We start from the raw sequence: 22,714 nt of genomic DNA on the forward strand, positions 1-22,714 counted from the left end.
CCAAGAGTTTCTTTAGATGCATCTTTAAAAGGGTTTTATGCTGTTACTTTCTTCCCCTTTTCAGTTTTATTTCCTTTCTGCGCATGACTTTAATTTCATGTTAATGAAACAACCCTCAGGATTCTGCTATGGGGAAAAATAAATTAGTGTTTGTAGTACTGATTTGTTTCGCCTGGACCTATTAGTCAGGGACTCATTAGTGTGGATTAGATTGGAGGCAGTGAAAGGGCATCATGAAAGCTTTACTCAGAGCGAGTCTGCATGATGCTGTCATTTAAATGCAACACTTTATTTGTGCTGTTGCTGCCACAGATGGAAACTGTAAAACAGACAGCACCAAATCACAGAGGGCCTTTTGTGGTGGAGTCAGAAATTGATTCAGACCGCCTAAGCCCCAGTACCTTGCCAAACTGAGAAATATCTAAAAGATCATTAAGCATTTGATTCTATGTTTTTGAAAATGTAGTAGCGATTCTTTATTTTGAGGCATAATCACATAAAAATCCAGTCAAGAAGATGTGGCTCATGTTATTTACTTATTAACATGTGAATAACTGTGATGAAATATAAGTACCATGTGAATTCTTCAGATAATAAGCTAGCAAAATAATATCCATGTACATAGCAAGGCATTGTATATGAAACTGTAGTTTTTTGTATGCCAGTACCCAATGCTGTTAGGATGGATCTATATTACAATGGACACTGAATAAGTCCTACGTCCCTTTGCCATTAATCCAGAAAAAGTATGGCATTCTCTGGACAAGTATATTTCCCTAATAGAGTTAGAAATCTGTCTTTCTTAATCCCTGATTCTTTGGCTCTTACTCTCAAGTTTTCAAGAAGCGTGGTGAATATGTACAGGGTTTCCTCTTACCCAGTGGTGGACAATGCTGTATATCACTTTATTTTGATAAGTCTGTTTCTTGTGGCCAGAGAGAAAGAGGGTTTATTTTCTTTGGTACCCTGACCACAACTCCAGGTGTAATTTTCAGTTCTTTGACTGCTCCATATGATTCAGAAAAGTGAGCCCAATGTAACTGGAAGGAAGCAAGCATGTGAACATGAAATCTGCTCAACAGTAATCTTTTGATCTCAACACTTTAAAAGCTATCCCAGGATCTTTAATGATGGTCTCAGGCCTGGACACACCACTCTTACCCAGCTCCCACTGAAATCTGTGAAACTATTTCCATTGATGCCACACAGCAACACACACAAGAATGCCAGAGAAAGCAGAAAGAGGGAAGCTAAATGCTGCAGCAGTGAGACAAAAGGGGAACAGTATTTTCACTTGCTTCTCCGCTCTTTAAGACCGGGGTGTTGATAGGAAGCAGGGCTACAGAAGCAAGTCTCTTATCCTAAAATGTTGGAAGAGCCTGTGGGCTTGTTCTGTTCTCATACTGTGCTAAGTAAATACATGGCTGAATGAGGGATGTGTAACAGCTTGTGTGCACTCTGAGGATGTGGCTTTCGATTTGGCAGTTTTGCAGCCATTTTTGGCTATGGGTTTTGTTTGTTTTGCTTGGGGGCTTCCTAGGTTCTTTTGGCTCCCATTTTTTCACAACCAAGTCAATTTCATGACCTCATTCTCTTCCCCATCTGCACAAACATTTGGGCTGGCATAATGCAGGGAATGGTGCAGAGGCAAGAACATACAGCCCAAGGAAAGGTGTAGGAGGGAGTGAAGTGCTTTCATAAATCATGATTGTCAAATTTGAGTGAAGCTACAACTCAGCTGAAACTACTTGCTCTAAGGGTGTAGTTATGAAGATTTTATTCATCAGCAATGCCAGGCCCTATGGTGCCTAACAGTTAGATCAGCTGTGACAAGGGTATAGAGGACTACCCTGGGGTTGGAAAGAGGAATTCCCATTACCCCCCTGGGTTATTTTTTAATCAGTTCCCTCCCTAAAGTTGCACAAATAAGAATTGGAGCCAGGAAACAGAGGCAGGAAAGAGACTGCTGTTGGGTGTGGCATGTTCCTTCCCCTGTGCTGCTGGTGGTCTGAGCCCAAGGTGAGGAGGTTCAGGGAGGTAAAATGAGACCAAAACTATACAGACAGTGTTATTTTTTTATCACTGTGAACTCTCTGGGGGTCACATGAGTGCGAGGGTTCATTCAAGAGGAATCAAAAATCCACGTTTGGAAGGGGAATTGAGCATCACCATCTCCTTAGCTACATTCAGGCATTTAATCAGCCCAGCTGTAATGTCAGACAATCCAGTATTTCCCTGAGGTGCCTGGAAACAGAACCAGAAAAGGAGCAAGACCTCCCCCTTGTGCCAAGAAACAGTTTTGGAGAAAACTCTATTATTGCAGAGATGCATGAAAAATTCCAATTAGTTCGAACTTTCACATCTTTTCTTCACAGCCTTTCTATACAGAAATAATCTAATTAGATGTTGGGCGAAATCAAGGCTCTTTCTTCTGTGTTGGCTTGAGGATTATCTGATTGTTTTAGTGTTCCCTGAAGAAGGATCTCTGCAGTCATGTAACACCTTTGATATTTCAAAGACCGCAAGTGTGGCCTCTTTTGTGGAAGCATTCTCCAAACTGCATTACTTTGTAGGTAAGGGAGGGAGCGTTTGCCCACCCTTGAGGATTTCCTTGAGAAACCATAATGAATAACTTTTATTCCTAGGCATCTATATAGTGAAACAAATAACTTCTTAGTCTAATAGTCTCCATATTTCATAGGTTTGGAAGAAATGTGTTAGCCTGTTTATAGAAATCATTGAAAGAAGGTGTTGTCTTGGTTTGGAAAGACAGGTATCTGTCAGGGAAAACTGAAGTTTCCCTTGGAATAGAGAATGTAAAAAAAAACCCCTCCCTCCAAATTATTACAATTTTGCAATTAGGAGCTTTCAGGGAAAAATATGGGAATAGGAATAACAGTTGTTTACTAGGAATATTAAAAAAAAAGAAAAATACAAATACAGTAGTACAAACAAACAAACAAAAGTCCTAGAGAACCCTGATAGAGTCAGAGATACGACCTGCGCCCTGTTGTCATGGTTGGAAGCAGTCCAAATAAGTCTTCCTGGAGTAACAGATGTTGTTCTGTGGAGTAGAAATGATCTTGCAGAACAAAGGGTCCAGTGCTGGCAAGATGGGTCTGGTCTTCCTCCAAGAATTCAGTAGAAAACTGGCTGAATTAGTGTTTGGGATTGCAGGTTTTATGCTGGTGGAAAGGCTTTGGCTCCTCCTACTATGTGGAGCATCTCACAATAGAATGAAGTAATGTTGTCAGTCATGTGAGAGGCCTTAAATGGCCCATTCACAGGTGATGTCCCTCGGAGAAAAAAGGGTGGGAGAAGATATCTCCCACCTAGTTTCAACAGATGAAAATAGAATTCACATTTTTGGTTACATTTTTCAACCCAAGACAGGTGTGTTTTTAAATATTAGCACATGTCCTTGTTGTAGAAAGGCTTGGCCTATTTGAGGCTATCTTTTCAATCTTTAATGCAAAATTAAACTTGCTTTTAAAACACTCTGCCATAACAAAAGTGCTCAGGTATTTCATTTGCTAATGAAAGTACACAAATATTGTTATGGAGTGTATACGTTGTGGAAGCAGCCAGTGCTCGCAACAGAACCTTATCTCTGAGTAGATCTGTGATAACTTCAGTTGTCTTTTTGTTGCCTTAAAAGTTGCCTGAAAGACTTTAATTTCTAGCCCAGCTCTCTTCTAAAGGCTCAAATCTGCATGTCAGGCTTCTGTTGCTTGTCTGTAGCATGGAAGTTTGTGGGTTTGTGGGTTTGTGGTATAATGGTGGTTATACTTATACAGGCATTTTGATCCCATAACTTAAAATACCCCCAGCACCATAATCTTCATGTATTTCAAATACAAATGACTCATTAAGTACACTTGAAAAATAGGACCCTGAAAAGAAACAGTAGAGAAGATAATTCGAAACATAAGTATGCAGCACAAATAGAATGCCCTTTGCCTGCACACGTTTAAAAATAATTGGAAAAAGCCCACTAAATAGTTCTTCTAAGAAATAATACAAAAGAGGAATCTATAAGTCACTGATCTGCCTCTAGTTACAGTATTATCATTAATCCTTTATGCTATATGAAGTTAGACACATTTAGATGCCTCGTTGACACTAGCTAATAAAGTGCCTCATTGACACTAAAAGAAATAAATAGTTACAATAGTATGAGTTGATTTGATTTTCCCCTCCACAAGACCAGTAAAATTATAAGATGAAAAAGTAAGATTTTTATGCAATGAGATTTTCCTCTCCTCCCTCTTCTGAAGCTACTTTGCTTGTTTTACTTAAATACTCCTAAGCACAAGCTTCTGGAAATGTTAGTATTTCTCACTCTGAGCATTTCTTACTGTTGAAGTTGAGAAATCAACGGTTTTCAGTTGTCAGTGTATAAACTAGCACTGAAATACATTTCCATTGACTCCCTGATGAAGAAGAGGTTTTTTCAATATTAAAATTGTCATAGTTTGAAATCTGAGGAAAAAATTAATAGTATGCTTTTTCAAGACAATCCACGAAGGGAAAGAAGAATGAACTTAAAGGATCAAAAGACCACAAGGCCAGAAAAATGGTTGGAGGTTTGTTTTCTTGTGTTTTTTAAAGTCAGGTGTGTACTATAGTTTCACAACTCATGTCTTCTTTCATGCACTTTTTAATTTAAATTCATTTCTTTGAAATAGTGAAGGAATCAAAGCTGTGTAAGTCTGGTGACAAGGATAACTTAGAAAGTTTGTATTTTCCCTAGCATTTGTGGAATACCTGAGAGCAGAGGATGCAGTAGCTTTCATCTCTGTTTCTACTGTGGATTTAAGTCCTCTTAAGAGCTTCCAGAAAAAATATGTTCTAAAAGTGTAGTTGTAAAATAATGTGACAGCAAAAGTAGAGGAGATGTTGACAGAAGAAGGGAAGACTTTTGCCAGTGTCATTAAAAAATAAATGTTTATATTAAATGTTTATGTACATGGAAGTAACTTGATTTCATTAATGCTTAAGAGATTTTTTTTTTCCAGAAAAATTTGTGCATTCTGAAAATCTACATGATAGCTTGGGTATTAGTCCTTTTAAGTAGACATGTTTTTATATATCGACTAGTAAGGTTATTTTTATATAAATACTTTAAATGTTTTGTTTTCAAGAGAGTTTATTTGTTTACTTGAATTTTGGAACTTGATGGATTACATAGATACCTCACTAGGTATTTTTTTTGCCTATGTTAAGAAAGGAAAAAGGTATTTCAGGCTTTTTACAGGTTTTTCCTGTTTAATAACTTGGATAAATAGAAGCACATTTAGAGTCTTACAGGAAGAAAGAATTTGTAGAATTTATACAGAAATTAGGAAATAGTGAAGTAAGATGACAGGTGTATCAATTCAGTTTTACATTCCTCATTAATTAGCTTTTATTTCTCCTGCTTTTATCATTGGAATGGGGCTATAACCCAAGCTGTTGTACTGACTACAACAGAATTTACCGAAAGAGCACTATCTTCCATCAGCTTTGCAAAAGTAATCTTGGATATGCGTGGTCTGAGTCAGTTTGGGTTTTTTCCCTCTGACGTGTGTGTTAGATCAGTGCTGTGTTGAGATCTCTGAAGAGGAAGGTGAAGGCAAGGTGTTTATTTACTTAAACAATTTTTGCAGAACTGATTTAGATGTAAGATCATTTCAGGTATGCTTCTTGCTGGGATCAACCTGCCTGCCCATATCTCGGTGGTAGGTGAGAGTATAAATTATGGGATCCCAACTTCTTTGCACCTGTATCAAGTCCTCAGTGTAAGTTATTATTTTTGGAAGGGAGAAAAGGCAGACCCAAATAAACCAGAATGTTAAACCAGAAAAAGCATTCAAAGAGATTTGATTTCACTCTCATCATTCCCACTGTATTTCCCTGCTGAGCCATACAGTGGACAGTTCCATATTGAGTTATATTATTCATGGTTCATTTATTGCCAGGAAAACTTGTAAGCAGTGACTGTTAAAATTGGCATGTGACTAGAAATAAAATGTACTTTTATTTTCATTTTTTAGGACACTATGTTGTGAATAGACATTACAGTTATCTCCTTACAACACTGGCACATGCACTAGCCTTGCATGACTAACCCGTTTGATCATGGCTTCTGGCACTCTGAAGCCTTGGTTTGTTCTCCTTCACCTCCTCTTTGTCTTCTGTAACCCCTTCTTTTTTTCCTCTAGCACTCATGAATAGTGCACATCCAAAATGCCCTGTCGAAGAGGTATGTCTGACACAACACTCTGCAACTCTTCAATCAAGTATGCTTTGCTGATTTTGGCTAATGATGCTGTGATGTTGCACAATAAGATGCTACCACTTCCTTAAATTGCACTTGCTATGCAAAAATTTTTTTCCTTGAATAATTTGTTTTTCTCTCTAAAGAAATCCAAATGAAAATGTAATGGGGCCATTGAAAAAAATTATTTGAATGTAAATATAGCCAAACCAGAAAAATGAAGAGGTCGGGATTTGCTTGTTTTACGTAACTTAAAACACATGGTTTGAAAAATAAAGTTTCTGACTCTTGATCCACAAGTGATTTAAACTTTAGCAAATATCCAGCTGGTAACATTTAATATTTTCTTTTTACATAAAGGAGGATGAAGTATCTTTTTAGGTTCTGCGCCTTAGTACCCTTCCCTTCTATAAAATAAACAGAAAGAGACATTAAATAAGATTAAACAGCACATCTCAGAAATAATCCATCAAAAGGAAATGCCTGATAGAGGAAAAGCATAACACTTCTTTTTGTTTAATTCATGTACTGTTTTAATGAAAGGAAAAGAAGTTTCAACTCTAGGGTCTCCACAATGCAGAATATAGGAAGGTGTGGGAGTGAGGAAGACAGGGGACAGGACCAACTCTCTTGGTGGTAACTTGGACATGGAGAAACTTAAAATGATTGTAAAACTCCACTTTGAATATTTTAAAAACTCATATTTAGCACAATTTTTTTTTAAACTTGGCCAATCATAAAATCTGGAATTTAGGATCAGATGTTCTATGTTCTGCATTTCATTGATAGTGGATTGGTAAGAGCTCTGCTATTGTTGCAGCAGTATATTTTAACCACTTCAAAACTTTTGCTTTTTTTCTTTAAATAGCTTCTCGGACCTCTAGCCATAGTGATCAACAGAGGGATAGAAGGTATGATGCTATTATTTATATTGCAATTAGGTGTTACTGTAAAACTTGTTAGATTGTGTCACAGTATTACTTTTTATGGCTTTCTCCTCTGGTTTATTTTTTTCTTTCTCTCTATCCTTAGTATGCTTAGAGTAGGCTTGGAAATAATAGAAATACTTTGATTTTTAAGCATGATAGGTTAAGAGTTTGAGAAATTCTCTCATCAACTTTTGTATGTGTCCTCAAAAAGGGAATGCAACCTCTGCAGAACTGTTTTATTTTCCTGACATCTATGTGCGGGATCACTTCACAACAAAAATAAGCACACATTCAAGCTCCTTTCAGTTTCTCAAAGGGTATTGAGAAAGGAGGTCACCAACCTGGATGGCTGGTGAACTGAGTCTGCCATTATTTTAGATGTGAAGGAACTGTACCCTTTTTTTAAAATTGTTTTTAAAATAGTTTCAGAAGCTATCCTTCTGCAGTTTTATTTCTGTCAGCAGACAGAAGCTTCTGTAAGCAGATGCTTTATCTACTCACAAAAGTCCCTTTTCAAAGTGAAAGTTTTGTGAGATTCTGGATGGATCAGTGGTGCTGAAGGGACCATGGCCAGAGAGCATGGGCCACTCCTGCAGCTGGTGCTCTGAAAGAGCTGGTACAGTGATAAACCAGAGGTGCTATCTGTGAGTCCTTCACTGTCACGGAAGTCTCTGTGGTACTGGGTGATGGAAGCAAATAGGCCCTGTCCCAAAGGCCTTGTGAGGCTTGCTCTCCCTTACTTTAGCACTCTGGAAGGTTTCCTGTGGGGTCTGAGGATACACAGCTTTTACGTATCCAGCCAAGAAGCAGTTTTATCTACTCGGCTGTTTTCAGATTGTAGCAGGCTAAGGACAAAGACATGATTAGTTCTCATTATCCTGGGAAGACTAAGACTTCTGCCATCTAATTGAGTTATACTTGGGTTTAAGAGCTTTAAACAGTTAAATTATTTCACTAAAGCAAGTAAACCTACTTTTTGGCTAAGGCATTTAATTAGGGGCTTTAAATGGAAGCCTAAGTGTTTGTTAGGAAGACCAAGTAAGTCACTTTGAAATCATGGAAAGACACCTTTAGTTAAATCAAAAAGACCTGAGCTATTTTTCTTTCCCATTCCAGGAAAACCCTGAACTGTTACGCTTAAAAGCACTATCTGTAAATGTTTTAGGTAATTATTCCCCTTTGCCTTCATTTCTAGACGACCTGAAATTACAATAGTTGCTGCTGAACCCCTCAGGCCATCCTCCTGGTTTCCAGGTGCAAGTCCTGTCACTCCTCAAGGATTAGGATTCCCTTCTGCTTCATCTCATGCTCAGTGGAGGAGAAATGAGCATCTTCCAGCTGAGGTGAGCGTGAATTTACATGAGGCATTGTTTGATTTACAAAGGTAAAAAGCTCATTAGAGGGACAGTTTCTGCTTACTCAGACTTTCATCACATTGAATAGAAGACTATGACAGTGTTCTTTTCCTCTGTATATGTTAATTTAGTATTTTTTTAATTCATATGTCAATTTTTTTAAAAAAGTATATCTGGATGTACCTTAATATTTATCTCTCTGTTTTGTAGCTTCCGCCATCATATGAGCAGGTGATAAAAGAAATCAATCAAGTGCAAGTCAATACAACAAATAACAATAATGCTGCTGCTCCTAGACATACCACTACTTCTGCAACACAAACTGACTTTCCAGAGGACCTAATCAGCCATTTGCCAGGAAGTAATGTGAAAATTAGTGTGCCTCCACACTGGGAATCTGCAGGCTCTCGAGGTGAGGCTGTTTTGGATTTCTCTGTGATGAAAACCTTACCCTATCTCCTGAAGATGCACTTTATTGTTGTTCTGTGCAGCATTTAATATGAATAACAGTTAAATTTCTGTGAATTATTACTACTGTAAATTTCTGTAAAAATCCTTTCTTCTGAGAAGCTACTGTTGCATTCAGAGTATCATTAAATCTTGAAAGTTTTGCTCAATTCAGCCAAAATGACAATCAGAACTTTGGGGCCAGAGAAGTTCACATATCTTATCAAAATAGTAGCACTTCATACATTCAGACTCAGAAGTGTGCAAACCAAGCTGGGGAAGCTGCTGTATTCTTTGGTCTGGATTTTGTTTGCATGTCCCTCAATGCTGCAAGTTAACAGGAGATTTTGAACTCAGCTTGTAAATACCATGCATTTCAGCAATCTTCAGCTTATTCCTAAAGTTTGTATATTTTTCCACTCATCTTTTTAGGAACAGAACTGTATTTTTTACAAGGACCAGTAGAGATCTTAATGAAAGCCATCATGTTTACCATCCTGAATGGCTGTCAAAAATAACACAAAATAAATGTTCTGGCATAGATAAGTAAAACTTTTTATTTTCTGTTAGCAGGGCAGAGTCCTCTTAAACCTCCTAGGCCTCCTGCATCTCTTCTGAGTAAGTCTCCTGCAGAAAATGAGAATCCTTTAATACACTTTGAAAATCCTGAAGGTCAGAGGTGCCAAGAAAATCCCAATGCTGTGATATGTCCTGTGCCAAAGCCAAGGTCAAGAAGCAATCTCAGACCTGTGGTCAAAAGTACTGAAAGTAAGATAGACAGTGGAGATGAAGTGAACCAGTCTTCTGCAAAACAGCAGCCACGTCCAATTCAGCAGTCGCCTCTTCTAGATGAAGACAGCTTACTAGACAATCACTTGGCAATGGACAGCATGAGTACAGAAAGGAGCCAAAATAGTATTGTTTCAAGGATCAAAGTTTTTGAATCCCAAGGCACTACTGATACCTCAGAATTATCAAAAAAGCCGGAAATTGCCCCTCGTTCATTTGTCCCAAGATGTGTTACTACAAAGAAGCCAGTGATTGCTCCAAAGCCAGGGGTAGGCAGAATTTCAGAAGAACGGGATGCATGGACTGAAAGCAAATCAACACCTTCCAAGGAGTTGCAGCCTCAGCCTGAAATAGATGAGAGCAGTGTTGTAACCAAACCGGAATTGCCAAAGAAGCCAAAACCTGGCCTTGTTAAAAGTAGCAGTAGTGATTTTCTTGATGCAAGGAGTGGATCAGTTGCAGAGAACAGCAATGGACAAAAGAGATTTCCTGTTCCTGCTCCAAGGCCTCTTGTTCCTAAAAAGTCATGTTACTCAGAGAATCTTGCTCTTTCTTTGGCCCCACTAAAACCGGTTGCTGCTCCTCCACGGCCTTCTGTATCTGCCCAAGAAAACGTCTTGAAGTCTCTGGGGGAATTGTCGCCTGCAGCCAACTCCTCAGCACCTGCTTTACAAAATAAACTAGATGTGGAAGGAGATCTGATCAGTTTTGATGATGATGTTTTGCCCCTAAGTCCAGCTTGTGTAGTTAAAGATAACATCAGTTCTGAAGCAGCAGCAGCAGGTAAGAAGAAAATGTTTTTAAACTGTCACTTTGGTTATTCTTTGCAGGTGTATCTTGTGTGAGTTACATTTACCTGTCTTGTTGAGGTTTATGTGTGTGTAAGAAACTTCTGGTTTGCTGTTATGTCAAGATCACTATGAAATTACATGGATTTTGAGACTCAGGAGGTTTCAAGGCTGTATAAATCTCAAAACTTGTCTGCTGGATATATTATGTGATTACTTAAATAATGATAGAAGACTTGATCTTATATGCCAGATGTCACCTCCAGTATGTGCCATAGTTCTCTCTGGGGAACTTGGGACAGCTTATCTCTCAGCATCTAATGTGACTGATTTATTTGAGTGCCTTAAGGTCTGTACTGCAAACCTAGTCATCTGAAGAAGGAGCAGTGTTTATGGCATATAGGAACACTCATGATCAAACATACTGAGACGGCCTGTCCATCTCATCAATGCCTACTTATTTTCTCTATCCTGTCCTTCTATCTTGTCATGTGACTGCATTCTTGTAACACAGTTTCAGGGTTTTTTTAATAAATGAAAATAACTATTTCATGTGGACAGGTCAATTACTAGAACTACATTCCTTTCATAAACCTTGTTTAATACTGTTAGGTACTTAGGGTCAATTTTTTTTAGTGCTGTTTTAGGTAGTTTAAGACACGAGTGGGTGTTGGATTGTCATTACATTTTATAGCAATAGATTTTGCCCTCTTAATATTCAATATGTCTGGTTTAGTTCACCAGCCCCATTACAATGTAGGGAGAGTTCTGTTTTAAAGCAGAGGGTGTGTCATACAAAATGCTCCTTTAACGAACTGGCTGTGACTTTCAATTACTTTTTTTTAACCTCATCTATTGGTTTGTGTGACCAGGGTTTGGTTTTGGGAGGGCTAACAGGGATGGCTTTTCTGAGAAGCTGCCAGAAGCTTCCCCCATGTCCAACAGGGTGGGAGGGATCCCATGCTGAAGTAGGGGGAAGAGTGTGGGAATTCCTCCCCTGAAGAAGAAGGAGCAGCAGAGACAATGTATGATGAATTGACCACAGCCCATTTTCATCTCACTGTGCTGCTTCAGGGAGGAGGTGAGAAAACTGCAAGTGAAGTTGAGAGTGGAAAGAAGGGAGGGGTGGGAGTATGTGTTGTTAAGATTTGGATTTATTTCTCATTACCCTTTTCTGATTTGACTGGTAATAAAGTCAAGTAATGTTTCCCCAAGTCAAATCTATTTTGCCATGATGGCAGCTGGTGAGTGGTCTCTCCCTGCTCTTACCTCAACCCAGGAGCATTTTGTTACATTTTCTCTTCCTGTTCATTGGAGGAGTGGAGTTATAGAGTAGCTTTGGGGCATACCTGACATCCAGCCGGAGTTAACCCACCCCACATCATTTATTGTCTTAACATTCACAAAAGAGAAGTGTAGGTGCTGTGTAGTTGTCATGGTAAATCAATATTAATGATTGTTAACAAATGCAATTTCTTCTCAGTTCGTGAATTATATTGTCAGATGAAGTTCCAGTTTGTTAATGTTTCTCCTCTGTATTATCATAAAAGCCCCAAGGCAGATTGTAGAAAGTTCCCTAAAAGTTTCAGATTTTTAAGATTGGTATGTACAAACATATAGTTCTCAGAAGAGCTTATGAAAGCAACAAAAATAAGGCAATCAAAGATCCTGCAGGAGAGGTGATTATTTCAACATGGATACAAGTCTGTTTTTTCTTGGGCTGACAGATTCCAGGAACACTGCAAAAATGTCACTAAAACTGAAAGGAGGCTGGAGTACAGGGTGACTGGAGAGGTGTTTTGTACTTATGTCAAGGAAATGTTTGGCTGATGGTGTCTAGGTGGAAACAGAGGCATGATGATTGTGTCTGGAAACTGGAGTCATGGAATAGACACTGTACATGTGGATGGTTTAAAAAGAAAAGCCATTTAGGGTAAAACTTTTGTAGTTTCAGTCATCTTATTTTGATTAATAAATGTAACAAATGGAAGGAAAATGTACCTGTTCTAAGTAGTAGGCAAGAATAAAGAATATTCACATTTTGTAAATGCATAAAAAGGAAAAGTCATGTTTTCACTATTTACACTAAAAGACAGACCTGCCCCCAACCTAGAGAAAATATATAACGTTAATTCTGCTTCTAAATCAGAGGCTGAGTGATCACAAATGAAAATCATCTGAAAAAAACAGCTTTCATGATGAGATGGTAAGAGTGCTGTCATTACTCTTTCTGGTTGGTGTCCTAGGTGTTATTCTTCATTTAATTAAGAAGAAAATGCTTTCCATCCTCATGGTTAACAGAGGAATTATTCATATAATAGTTTCCTGACTTCTTAAGTCACCTGCCTGTGATTTTAATTCAATAAAATGTCATCTGTGTTGCAATCACTTCCTACCTACTAAATAGAAAAAGGTATGGCAGCATTACCACTTTATTACACTGTAAAATTAAAACTAATTCCAGATTTTTGCTGGCATTTTGGAGCTCGAGATCATATCCTGTGCCCTGGATAACTAATACTGTGCAATGTCTTGACAGAGCATACACAAGAACAACACTGGCTCTCTGAAAATGAGGCAACATAGAACACTAACACTAGCTATTTCTCAAATTCCCATAGGAACAGCTTAGGATTTGCAAGATGAATCCATGGTAAAATGTTTTGTGAAGGCAGGAAGAGAAGCTCTAATCTTGCTCCCAGTTCCCCAGACCTTTGCATTTCTTACGTATTTGTCATTGTCATTACTTAGCAAAATGACAGTACTCTGCTTGTTGTTATGGCAACCCTAGGAAGGCTTTTATGCAGTGGCATTGGAAACCAAGCACCAACAGCTTGTTTGTCAAAGAGCAGCATTACATCACATATTGCAGTGTTACCAGAGTTTCATTTTGTCTGGTACAGCACAGGTGCATTAGGCCAATGTAAACAGAACTGGAGGGATCAATCCCTGGTGCTGCTGACTCCTGCTGTGAAAGGAGGAAGAGGAAGTGTTCAGTGGATGATAAGGAGGGTGCAGAAGGCAGAAGTTGAAGTGAGCATATGAATGAAAAGGTGAAACAGGTGAAACAAAGTTCAGAGTCTCCACAGCAATTTAGTTGACTAATGTAAGACATCAGCTTCCTCTAACAGAAGGCTACCAGCTCCACAGTAAGTGAAAGATACTTGAATATTGTATGTGTGCTAAGATCAACAGTGTTGGCAACAAAACAGTTTAGTTTCCCAGTCTAAATGCCAGTGTTTAACTGGAAGTTCAACTACGAAAACTAGCTGAATGAGTCAAGTTTACCTCCAGCAATCCTGTGAGTTTTGTCAGTATTTGACAGCATTTCCAGCAGCACAGCTGTTAGTTGAGTGAATTTACCCGTATCGAAACATCAATAATTTTATCCTTCTCCAACCTGTGTGGAGATGGAAATCATTCTGGTGCAAATAGATTCTGAGATTTTTTTTAAAAGCTTTCAGCATCCCCTCAGAGAGTTGAAGTCTATGGGAACTTTGGAAGCTGCAAAATTCAGAGGTGAATTGTGACAGAATCTTGCAGCCAACTCATGGGGCTGGCCCAAGGGAAGTGCCAGGAAGGAGAAGTCAGGAAAGACAAATCTGTAGACCTGCTTTGTCATCAGCCAAAACAGTTTTATGTGCCATAATTTTGGACTCAAAGGCTAATGTTCAAAGTAATTTCCTAATGAAATTACTTCTGGTTTAGTCAATCATTCAGAATGTGAAGGCATATGTTTGGGACTCTACATCTTTTGGTTCTAATGCTTTGATGATAGTTTGATATTTTGTATCATCTGGGTTACTTTTGAATTTCTCTTATGGCTGATAGCAGGGACTTGTACAGTTCCTGGCAGTTAAAAGTTTTGGTAATCTATCAGGTGGGCTCAATTCTCACATATCCATGTTAACAAAGGCTTGGAAATTAAATCCTAGTGCAGGTTTAACTGTAAATTTTACAGCTTCAGAAGATCTGTGGTTTTATCTGTAATTTGTATTAGTTGCTATGTCAAAGCATCTAGTGTGCCTGCTTGCTAAGTGTTATGAGAATGTATGTTTTGGGCGAAGAAGATCAGGTAATGGTGCATTTAGAGCACACATTTAAATTAAAACTTGGAGGTGATATTGCTGCTATGTTTTTATTCCTTTTATCATGTGGGGAGCTTTCCTTCCTTCTCTCTTCTTCCTTCTCTCTTCTTCCTTCTCTCTTCTTCCTTCTCTTTGAAGCAGCATATAATTCACTGATTGCTCTGTGCCTGACATAGCCGAACTCAATTTAAACCAGATGCTTTGAAAAGCAGTTCAGAGGGTGCCTTACCCTACCAGCAGGAGACTGCTCACATTTTGATATCTTCATTACGTTCAGGTCGAACTATAGTATGACTACTGCATCCCTTAATTGTCTTATCTATCTGTCTGTCTAACTACTTTATCATATTATAAAGATTCATTTCCTTCTGCTGAGAAAAAAATCCACCCAAAGCAATGCTGCTGTCCATTTATATGTCTTGTTGCTTCTTGTGGCATGAATGGTGGTATTTGTGTGACATTATAGACAATTCTGAAAAACTGCTGCTTGAATAACTCCAAATAACGAAATTTGTCTGCTGTGGGGATATTGCCCAGCTGCTTGATTTTAATTGCTTCCTTGGGATGGAAAAGAAAAGAAAAAAAAAAAAGAAAGAAAAAGAAAGCAAGAAAAAAAAGGAAATCGTTCTAACTGGTAGATTAGTCCAGACATATCATCAAAATAATGCAGCTTTTCTTAAGGTTCGGCTGTGTTTCTGATGACTCTTACTGTGGTTATTTTCAAGGCACCTGTCTCCTTTTTTAGTTACTGACAATTACCACCCCAGAAAAGAATGAGCTGTGTCATCCATTTTAATCTGCTCTTTGGTGTACAACACTGTAAAAACAGTTTTACCTGAGGACATGCTGCTATTGGAGACTGGGGGCTGTGCTGTGTCCTGTTGGTTCTGCTGCAAGGTTGCAAGTCTCCAGGAAAAGTGATAAACAAGCCTCCATTAACTCTTCAGTCACTACTGGTGCTTGCTTAATGAATATAAATTGGAACCTTCAAAGACTGTGAAAGTTAGCCTGGAGAGGGCCTTATGTCTAGGCTTAGGAAACAAATAAGGTTTTTAAGTCATAGCTATGTAATACATGAGTCATCCTTTAAGTTGCCAAATGCAAATTAATTCCATTTGAATTCCAAGTCTATAGATGCCATGAAGTAGCACACAAGTTATAATGTTCTTAATAAGATGTCTTCTCTGATAATTAGATCTGTTTATTTTACAATATTTTAAATGCAGATGTCCTTTGTTCACAAAGTTTGTCAAAGAACAAAATGCTTATTTAAAAGAAAATGTTTATTAAAACTCCCCTCTTTTTTTGCTAAAAGCATGTGACATTATTGCAAGAATGTGGATAGGTGTTTTAAACAACGTTATAAATTACCTTGTCCTTCACATTTTCAATAACAAAGATTTTGTACATCCGACTGCTTTCCATTACCTGCTTTGGAAATTTTCACCTTGCCTGTTTTGCGGCACTTCAATCTCTTAGTAATAAAAAATCATTCATTCAGCTGGCAAGAATGGACAAGGCCATGTTTCTTAATCTTCAGGGTAATTCGGGGATGTATTTTCTTGGTCACCCATTGTATGTCCAAATACCCTCTGGCATCTAATTTTTGAAGTCAGACCAGGTTATACAACCAATTTCTAGCAACGTGCCCTCACAGCTGACCTTTTCTGGGCAGGAGGTTTGATCAGAGGGCTTCTGAAGGCTCTTGCAATCTGAGCTATCCTAGTCTTACTTCAACTAGCAAACCTGATAGAGGAGTAGCCTCCAAACTCTCCTGTAATAGCTTGTGCTGGTACGCACGGTATTTTTGTGCCAAAGGCAGTGTATTTTCCATCATCTTTAGTAGTCCAGATGAATGATGCTTTTAGGTACACACAGGTGCAAAGTGTGGGCATTCCCACACTTTGAGAGAGAAGCACTCAAAAAAAAAGCTCAGAAAAGCTCTATCTGTATCTCTCTATTTGTACAAGTACTGTGTGTGTCATTTTCTACCTCATGAATGCTTTTATTGCTATTAAGTGTTACAAAAGTCCAAGAAGTTTTGCTATTCTAGTAGTAGCTTTTATTTTATCTGCCTTCCAGCTTTCTGACTACATGGATGAGATTTCATTGCTCAGTTAAGGACAGCTTGCATTTTCAACAAGTACATTTAAGTCATATCTTCTGTAGCATGGCTTGGCAAACTACTTCTGTACTTCACAGAGAATACAAAAGTCCATATAATATTCTTTGTATTTGTGCACTTTTGTCACACTGATGGCTAGGCTTCTTCTACAAAGCAGATTTGCTTGCCTCTCCTCCAGTTTTAAGTCTGAAGCAGTACTAGGTCTCCTCCCAAATGATACTGCATTCCTTTTGTTTGAATGAGCTGGTTTAGTCACCTAGCATTAAGGGAATACCAAGAACCCTGAGTATCACTTACTTTCAAGTTATGTACAGATCAGATGCTGAAAGAACCTTTGTCCCATTGTCTCTCCCTCTCTCTTTTGTTTTTTAATTTTCCAGTCTCTTTAAAGTTACAGTCATGACCATATATGACAATGTTACATGCAGAGGGAGCTGCAAATTGCATATTTTGTGAAAGATAGTGTAGTCCATATTAATAATTTCTATGTGTCAGGAATCCATTTCTGAAACAGGGAAACGGGGAAGTTAATTGTTAATTTTCTTGATGAAAAATACTGTGGAAAAGCAGATTGGTAAAATCACTGATGCTGGAATTGAGATACCATACCTGTCTAATACATCTCTTTGTCATTGTAAATAGGTTAAGATTTAAAATGTCTGAAGAACACCAGACTTTTGATTGTGACATTTCACAGTGTCTCTTGAGCATGAGCCCCATTCTTTGAGGTGTTACCTGTCAGGTTTCCATTGAATCTCTGGCTATATTACTAGGAGGGACTTGTTGAGAATCTTCCCCCAAGTATGGGTTGATTGTGCTTCTATAAACACCAGAGTGCTTTCACAGGGCTAGGTTTTAGTAAAATCATTTGTTGATGAGATCTGTTCCTGTTCTCTGTTCCTGGAAGACTCTGGTAACAATCCTGTTCTGTGTGAAGGGAATGTAGGAGTTTTGCCTTTAGCAACTGATTTAGGTTTTTAAATTAAACCTTGAAAATAGACATAGTTTCATACTTCTGTAGTGACAAGTAATATCAGCATCCACACCTTTGTACTCCATTGTTCTCACATGTATTGCATACTTCTTGCAGGACTGAGCATCTTCACAACAGATAGTACTATCTGGGCTTTTAGCTTTCCACCTACTATTTGTTTGGAGATTCCCCTTATTGCTGCTGAGGTATCTATTATCATCTTGCTACCTCTCACTTAAAGACTACAAATAAATATTTCAGGAAGATACCCATCTGTCCTTCTTGCATGGGCAAAACCTACTGCTTCTTCTGTAACCTCATTTTTAATTTTAAACAAAAGTGGTGTATGTCACGGGGGGGTAAAAGGTTGTTTCTCCAAAACTGCTAAAAGAAAGGAGATTGTGTGGTTTATTTGAATACATGGCTTGCATTTGTCTTTCCTGCAAACAAGCATAGTAGTGTATGTTATCACATAACCCTTTGAAACAGAAGCTCTAGAAAAATGAGACTAAGGAAGCCACAGACTGTAAGCGTTGTTGTAAAACTTTAATAAAAAAAATCAGTAGAAGTCTGTTGCTGTGTCTTACGAAAAATTACTTGCAGATTAATTTCCTTGAGCTGAGAAGCTTTAAATGAGTACATTAACAATTCTATTTTCACACCTCCATGAATTATGCTTATATGATGCCCAATTGTTGTTAAACAACATAAAAATTTGATATGTTGTCAGTCCCATTGCACAAAGCAGCACAGTCGTTTTCTCAGCCAATTTCTGCTGCAAGCCCAGCACTGGGGAATGGAATAACACAAACAAGGTAATGAGTTTTAAACTAATTATGAGGTGACAACAGTATAATTGAACATAAGATAATGAGTGGAAAATGAACGTTCATCAAATGGTTTTCTCAGCCTTAGAAATTGCTTTTCTCAGACTTAAAAATTGTCAAATGTATTGATGTAGAGACCTCTGCCAGCTGCTGAATGGTCAAGAAAACTATTTCTATGCATAGCAGTGATTAACAGCTGACAAAAAGCAATTTTTTACAATTTAAAATCTTTAAATTTACAAGACTACAGAGCTGTGAATGTTTGGGGTATTCAGAACATTTACACTTGGTCTCTCAATGTCTTTATTTACATAAGATGGAGGCTTTGGAAAATTGTTTACTCGTTTTTCATGGAGAACTTCCTTCACCTCTACAGAACCTTACCCTGAGAGATGCTATGTGTGCCAGAGTGCTCCTTATGGTCATGCTGTGTCAAGGAGCCCATGACTTAGCCCTGCTCACCTTTCCTCTGCTCGTGCTGTGTCTCCAGCTTCCCAATAGGCAAATGCAGCTTTGAGGCCTTGCTGTCTCACCAAGGTCACTTCTCAAGTCTGACGTACAGTTGCCAGATAACTAAAAAGGAGAACAAAGCCCAGTTTCAGGGTTTTTTTTTTCAGATGCACTTAAAGTCACTCTGAACACCAGCACAAAAGTTATGGTTTGATAAATCTTCAGGGTTTTTTAATGCAATTCAAGGGTTAGCATTGTAGCTAGCAGATGGAGTAAAAGAATATTGCAGGCTTGCTCCAATGGTGGGATTTTGATTTCTTGTAATGACTGTACTTCCAGAATGCTTCCACCCCACTTGTGGTCTGTGTTTTCAAGTCCTCTACCAAAAACTCTTGCTGTGATGTGGCTTTCGTTGAAGAGACCTAAACTCCCTACCCTTATGTGCTAGTCCATAACTTGAACAAAATGTTCATCCTTATATTCTAAAGCATTGTGGGTTGCCTACCGAATTTCTGGATGCACTGGCAATCTTTAGGTGCAATGTGATGGAGCCATCTTTTGTCTAGATGGTAACAGAGTTTATTTTTAACTGTAGCTTATATACCTTTATCTGTAGACAAATTGTTGACCTTCTACGATCCTTTGTACCTGAAGTGTACACTCACAGGTGTTGTACAAACAGCCTGACATAAGGAATTTATTTGCTGGATTCCTGAATAAAATGTGATCTGAAGGTACCAGGTGGGTTTTCGGAGGACCTGTAGGCTAGTTGGCTTTGAGAGAGACCATGGCACAAATCCACACAGCACACCCGTACGGGATGGATCTGCCTGTGAAGAAAGCCTTAAGCAAGGGGCCAGTGGGAGGTGGGCATCTGAGCAGGGTGAACCATGCGTGGGCCCTGTGGCACGTTGTCCCTGCTGTTGTGACAGCTGCACTCTGGCAGCAGGAGCTGAGGGCACTGCCAGAGGGGGCTGATAGCAGATGCACTGGCAAGGGGGAGCTGTGGCCACCAAGTTGTGTGCATGCAGGAGGGCATGAGGTTGTTCGTAAATAAATACTGCATTTCTGGACTTTCTTAAATCTTATGTGAACCGCCAGACACGGATATATAGTGTCTTGCTTGGATTGGATTGGATTGGATTGTTCAAAATTGTCAATAAGAAATCATATTATCAAATACAGATTTTTTTCGATTTTGTCAGGAAGTGTGGCAGTAGTTTTGGGAAGGGGTATGGTTTTATTAAAGTCATGAGGAATTCAAAGAGATGCCCTGCATACTTCCTCTCTTAGACTATGACACTCCATAAATAATTACTCATTGAGCTACACATCTGAAAAGGCTAGCAGAAGAGATCAGACTCGGATGTTGTGGCTATGAATATGTTTCAGATTTATCACCTAGAGTCCTTCTCCAGTTTCTACTGTACACTTTTATGATACTGCTAAGCAGTGCCATTTTACTGTAGAATTTGATAATGTCAGAGGAAGAAGCAGCAGTTGTTAAGAGAGAAGTATTGCTCTTTGACGTGAAGGTGTACTTGAGAAAGAACACATTAATTTGATCTTTATTCATGTACTAGTATTTTTACAGCTGCCTTCTACATGTGCCTGTGTTCTCTTGCCTGTTAATAAGAGACCAGTGTTTAAGGTAATGGAGTATGGGAAACATTGCTCCTGTCTTACCAGTGGAATGCTTGGGCAGGCGTGTAGAGGAATGAATGACTGATATAGGCAGGGTCAGAGCTCAGGCATAACTCCCAGACCTTGGTCTGAACCAGTTCCTTCCATGTCACCAGGTTTATAATCAACAAAATTACATAGAATCTTCAAAATAATTAGTTGTTCTACAGCAAGGATGTTTTGTAATCAGTAGTATTTAAATGTTTTGTATATTTCAGTAGGTGTTTTGTCTGCTGCAGTGCTGATTGTATAGCTTTGGCAAGATTGTATTGATTAAAACTTTCCAGTGAATGTGTTCACAGCTATGTCAGTGCATTAGATCAAGTGCTTTGTAAACATTTCCCTAAACCCATTCTGATTTCAGGTCCCTATTACCAAGCAATGCAGTTCCTCTTGTTTGGTGGCTCATATAATCCCAGAAAGTATCTGAAGCATGTTTATGTTAAGTCAACTATGAAAGCACATGTACAAAGAAGACCTGTTATTTACAAAGAGCTGGGTAGCTAATTGCATGAGCCTGAGCCTTTTTTTATTACTGTGTTGGGTGTGAAATATAAATATCCATAGTAATGAAAGCAATATTTGGTAAGATTTGTGTGCAACAAGTAAGTATTAAAGATGTTGGGTTTTTTCTTCTTTTTAGATCCGTTTCAGTTCCTTACCAAAAATGAACCTGCCAAGGAACAGACGGCTCAACCAGCTTTAGCACGAAAACCCACTGTGATCCGAATCCCAGCAAAACCCGGGAAATGTGAGTTCTTCTCTCAATTGTCTGAGAAATGTATTAGAAAAACATTTCAATTGGGACTTAACATTTAGTAATTGTTTTGCTGTTTAGTAGCTAATAACAGCTGCCAAAGGAATCCTGTGGTACAGTTTGACAAGACAGAGGAGCCAAGCTAAGGGCTGTGGTGGGAGGGAGAGGTAGAGGAGTGTCCTGTTCCACTTTCCCTACTGCCCAGCTGCCTCTTTGGGGCTCCCTCGCTTGAGTTTGATGTCTCTCAAACCTGATAGAGCTGATGCGTATCAGAGGTGAAACTGTATGTAAGGGGCAGATCTAAAGGCTGGAAAGGAGGACTTGCAGGAGATCCTTGCAGCAGAAGCAAGCTTGTTCTGTCTGCTAAACCATATTCTGGAGCTGAACCTTTGGCCAAACTGACTTTGGTCCTGACCGTAGCAGAGGTTTAGTGCTTCTCCCAAGCTTCCTTGTCAAAAGAAAAATATTGATGTATTAAACTTTCCTTCAAATACAGCTTGTTTGGGATGTTTGGCATAGTTTTCATAGTTTTCATTTAAATCAGAAAGTTCCCTTTATCCTTGCTAGTTTTGAAATCTGTGGCCATTTAAGCAAGAATGTTTAGGTAGCAGTTTGAGGGAATAAAAAAGGGCATGTGAGAACTGGAATGCAAAAACCTATGTGTTCAGTTTTATGTCAGGGTCTTGACTGTAGTTTTGTGAGAGTTACTGTGTTCCTAAAGCCTGCCATCTCTAATCCTGTACAGCTTTACAAATGACACTGACAGTGTTTCAGAGTGGAAATTTATCAGAGCCACAAGGTCTTTGTGTTGGTCTTTGTATGCTGGAGTGTATACTTGCAAAATTCTGTTTGGCCTTATCTTTGATCCTTAGAGCTTAGAGAAAAATGTCAAAAGATAGCTCTTAAAACTCATGTTTCAAAATCATATTTTGCCACATTTAGTAGGTGTATAGTCAATTTGTAGTAACTGTATGTCCAGGTGGTATTTCTCCTAAGAGTTTCACTTACTATTTCCAATCTCCCCCATCACCAACCCACTGTTAAAATACTGAATTTTTTTTTCTCCTGCATATGTGAGAAATGCAGTGGAAATGATTAAAAATGCAGAGAAGGAAAAGTCTTTCTGTTAATACCAGATTAAAGAGAAAAGTTTTTTTCAATTGTAAGAATATATTTATGAACTACTGTAAAGAAACTATGACATAAATCTTCTCTATAAAGGAAATTTTAATTACAATTAAAAA

General features: G+C 38.5%; 1 protein-coding gene across 5 annotated transcripts in view; it reads left to right on the top strand.

Annotated features, from left to right (window-relative positions):
* Window positions 1–22,714, top strand: part of SH3D19 (SH3 domain containing 19) — an 82,160-nt gene that overhangs the window by 39,529 nt on the left and 19,917 nt on the right. For 2 of the 5 annotated variants that reach the window (XM_063421754.1, XM_063421755.1), the window contains exons 4-9: window positions 6,204–6,244; window positions 7,128–7,170; window positions 8,384–8,531; window positions 8,754–8,955; window positions 9,561–10,562; window positions 21,357–21,464. In XM_063421754.1, the coding sequence (XP_063277824.1) occupies window positions 6,229–6,244; window positions 7,128–7,170; window positions 8,384–8,531; window positions 8,754–8,955; window positions 9,561–10,562; window positions 21,357–21,464 (1,519 nt within the window). In that variant the 5' untranslated portion in view covers window positions 6,204–6,228. The remainder of the gene's footprint in view (window positions 1–6,203; window positions 6,245–7,127; window positions 7,171–8,383; window positions 8,532–8,753; window positions 8,956–9,560; window positions 10,563–21,356; window positions 21,465–22,714) is intronic. The other 3 variants (XM_063421751.1, XM_063421753.1, XM_063421752.1) reach the window with 2 other exon arrangements.

The sequence above is a fragment of the Prinia subflava genome, chromosome Z (assembly GCF_021018805.1).
Source record: "Prinia subflava isolate CZ2003 ecotype Zambia chromosome Z, Cam_Psub_1.2, whole genome shotgun sequence".
Classification (NCBI taxonomy): Eukaryota; Metazoa; Chordata; class Aves; order Passeriformes; family Cisticolidae; genus Prinia; species Prinia subflava.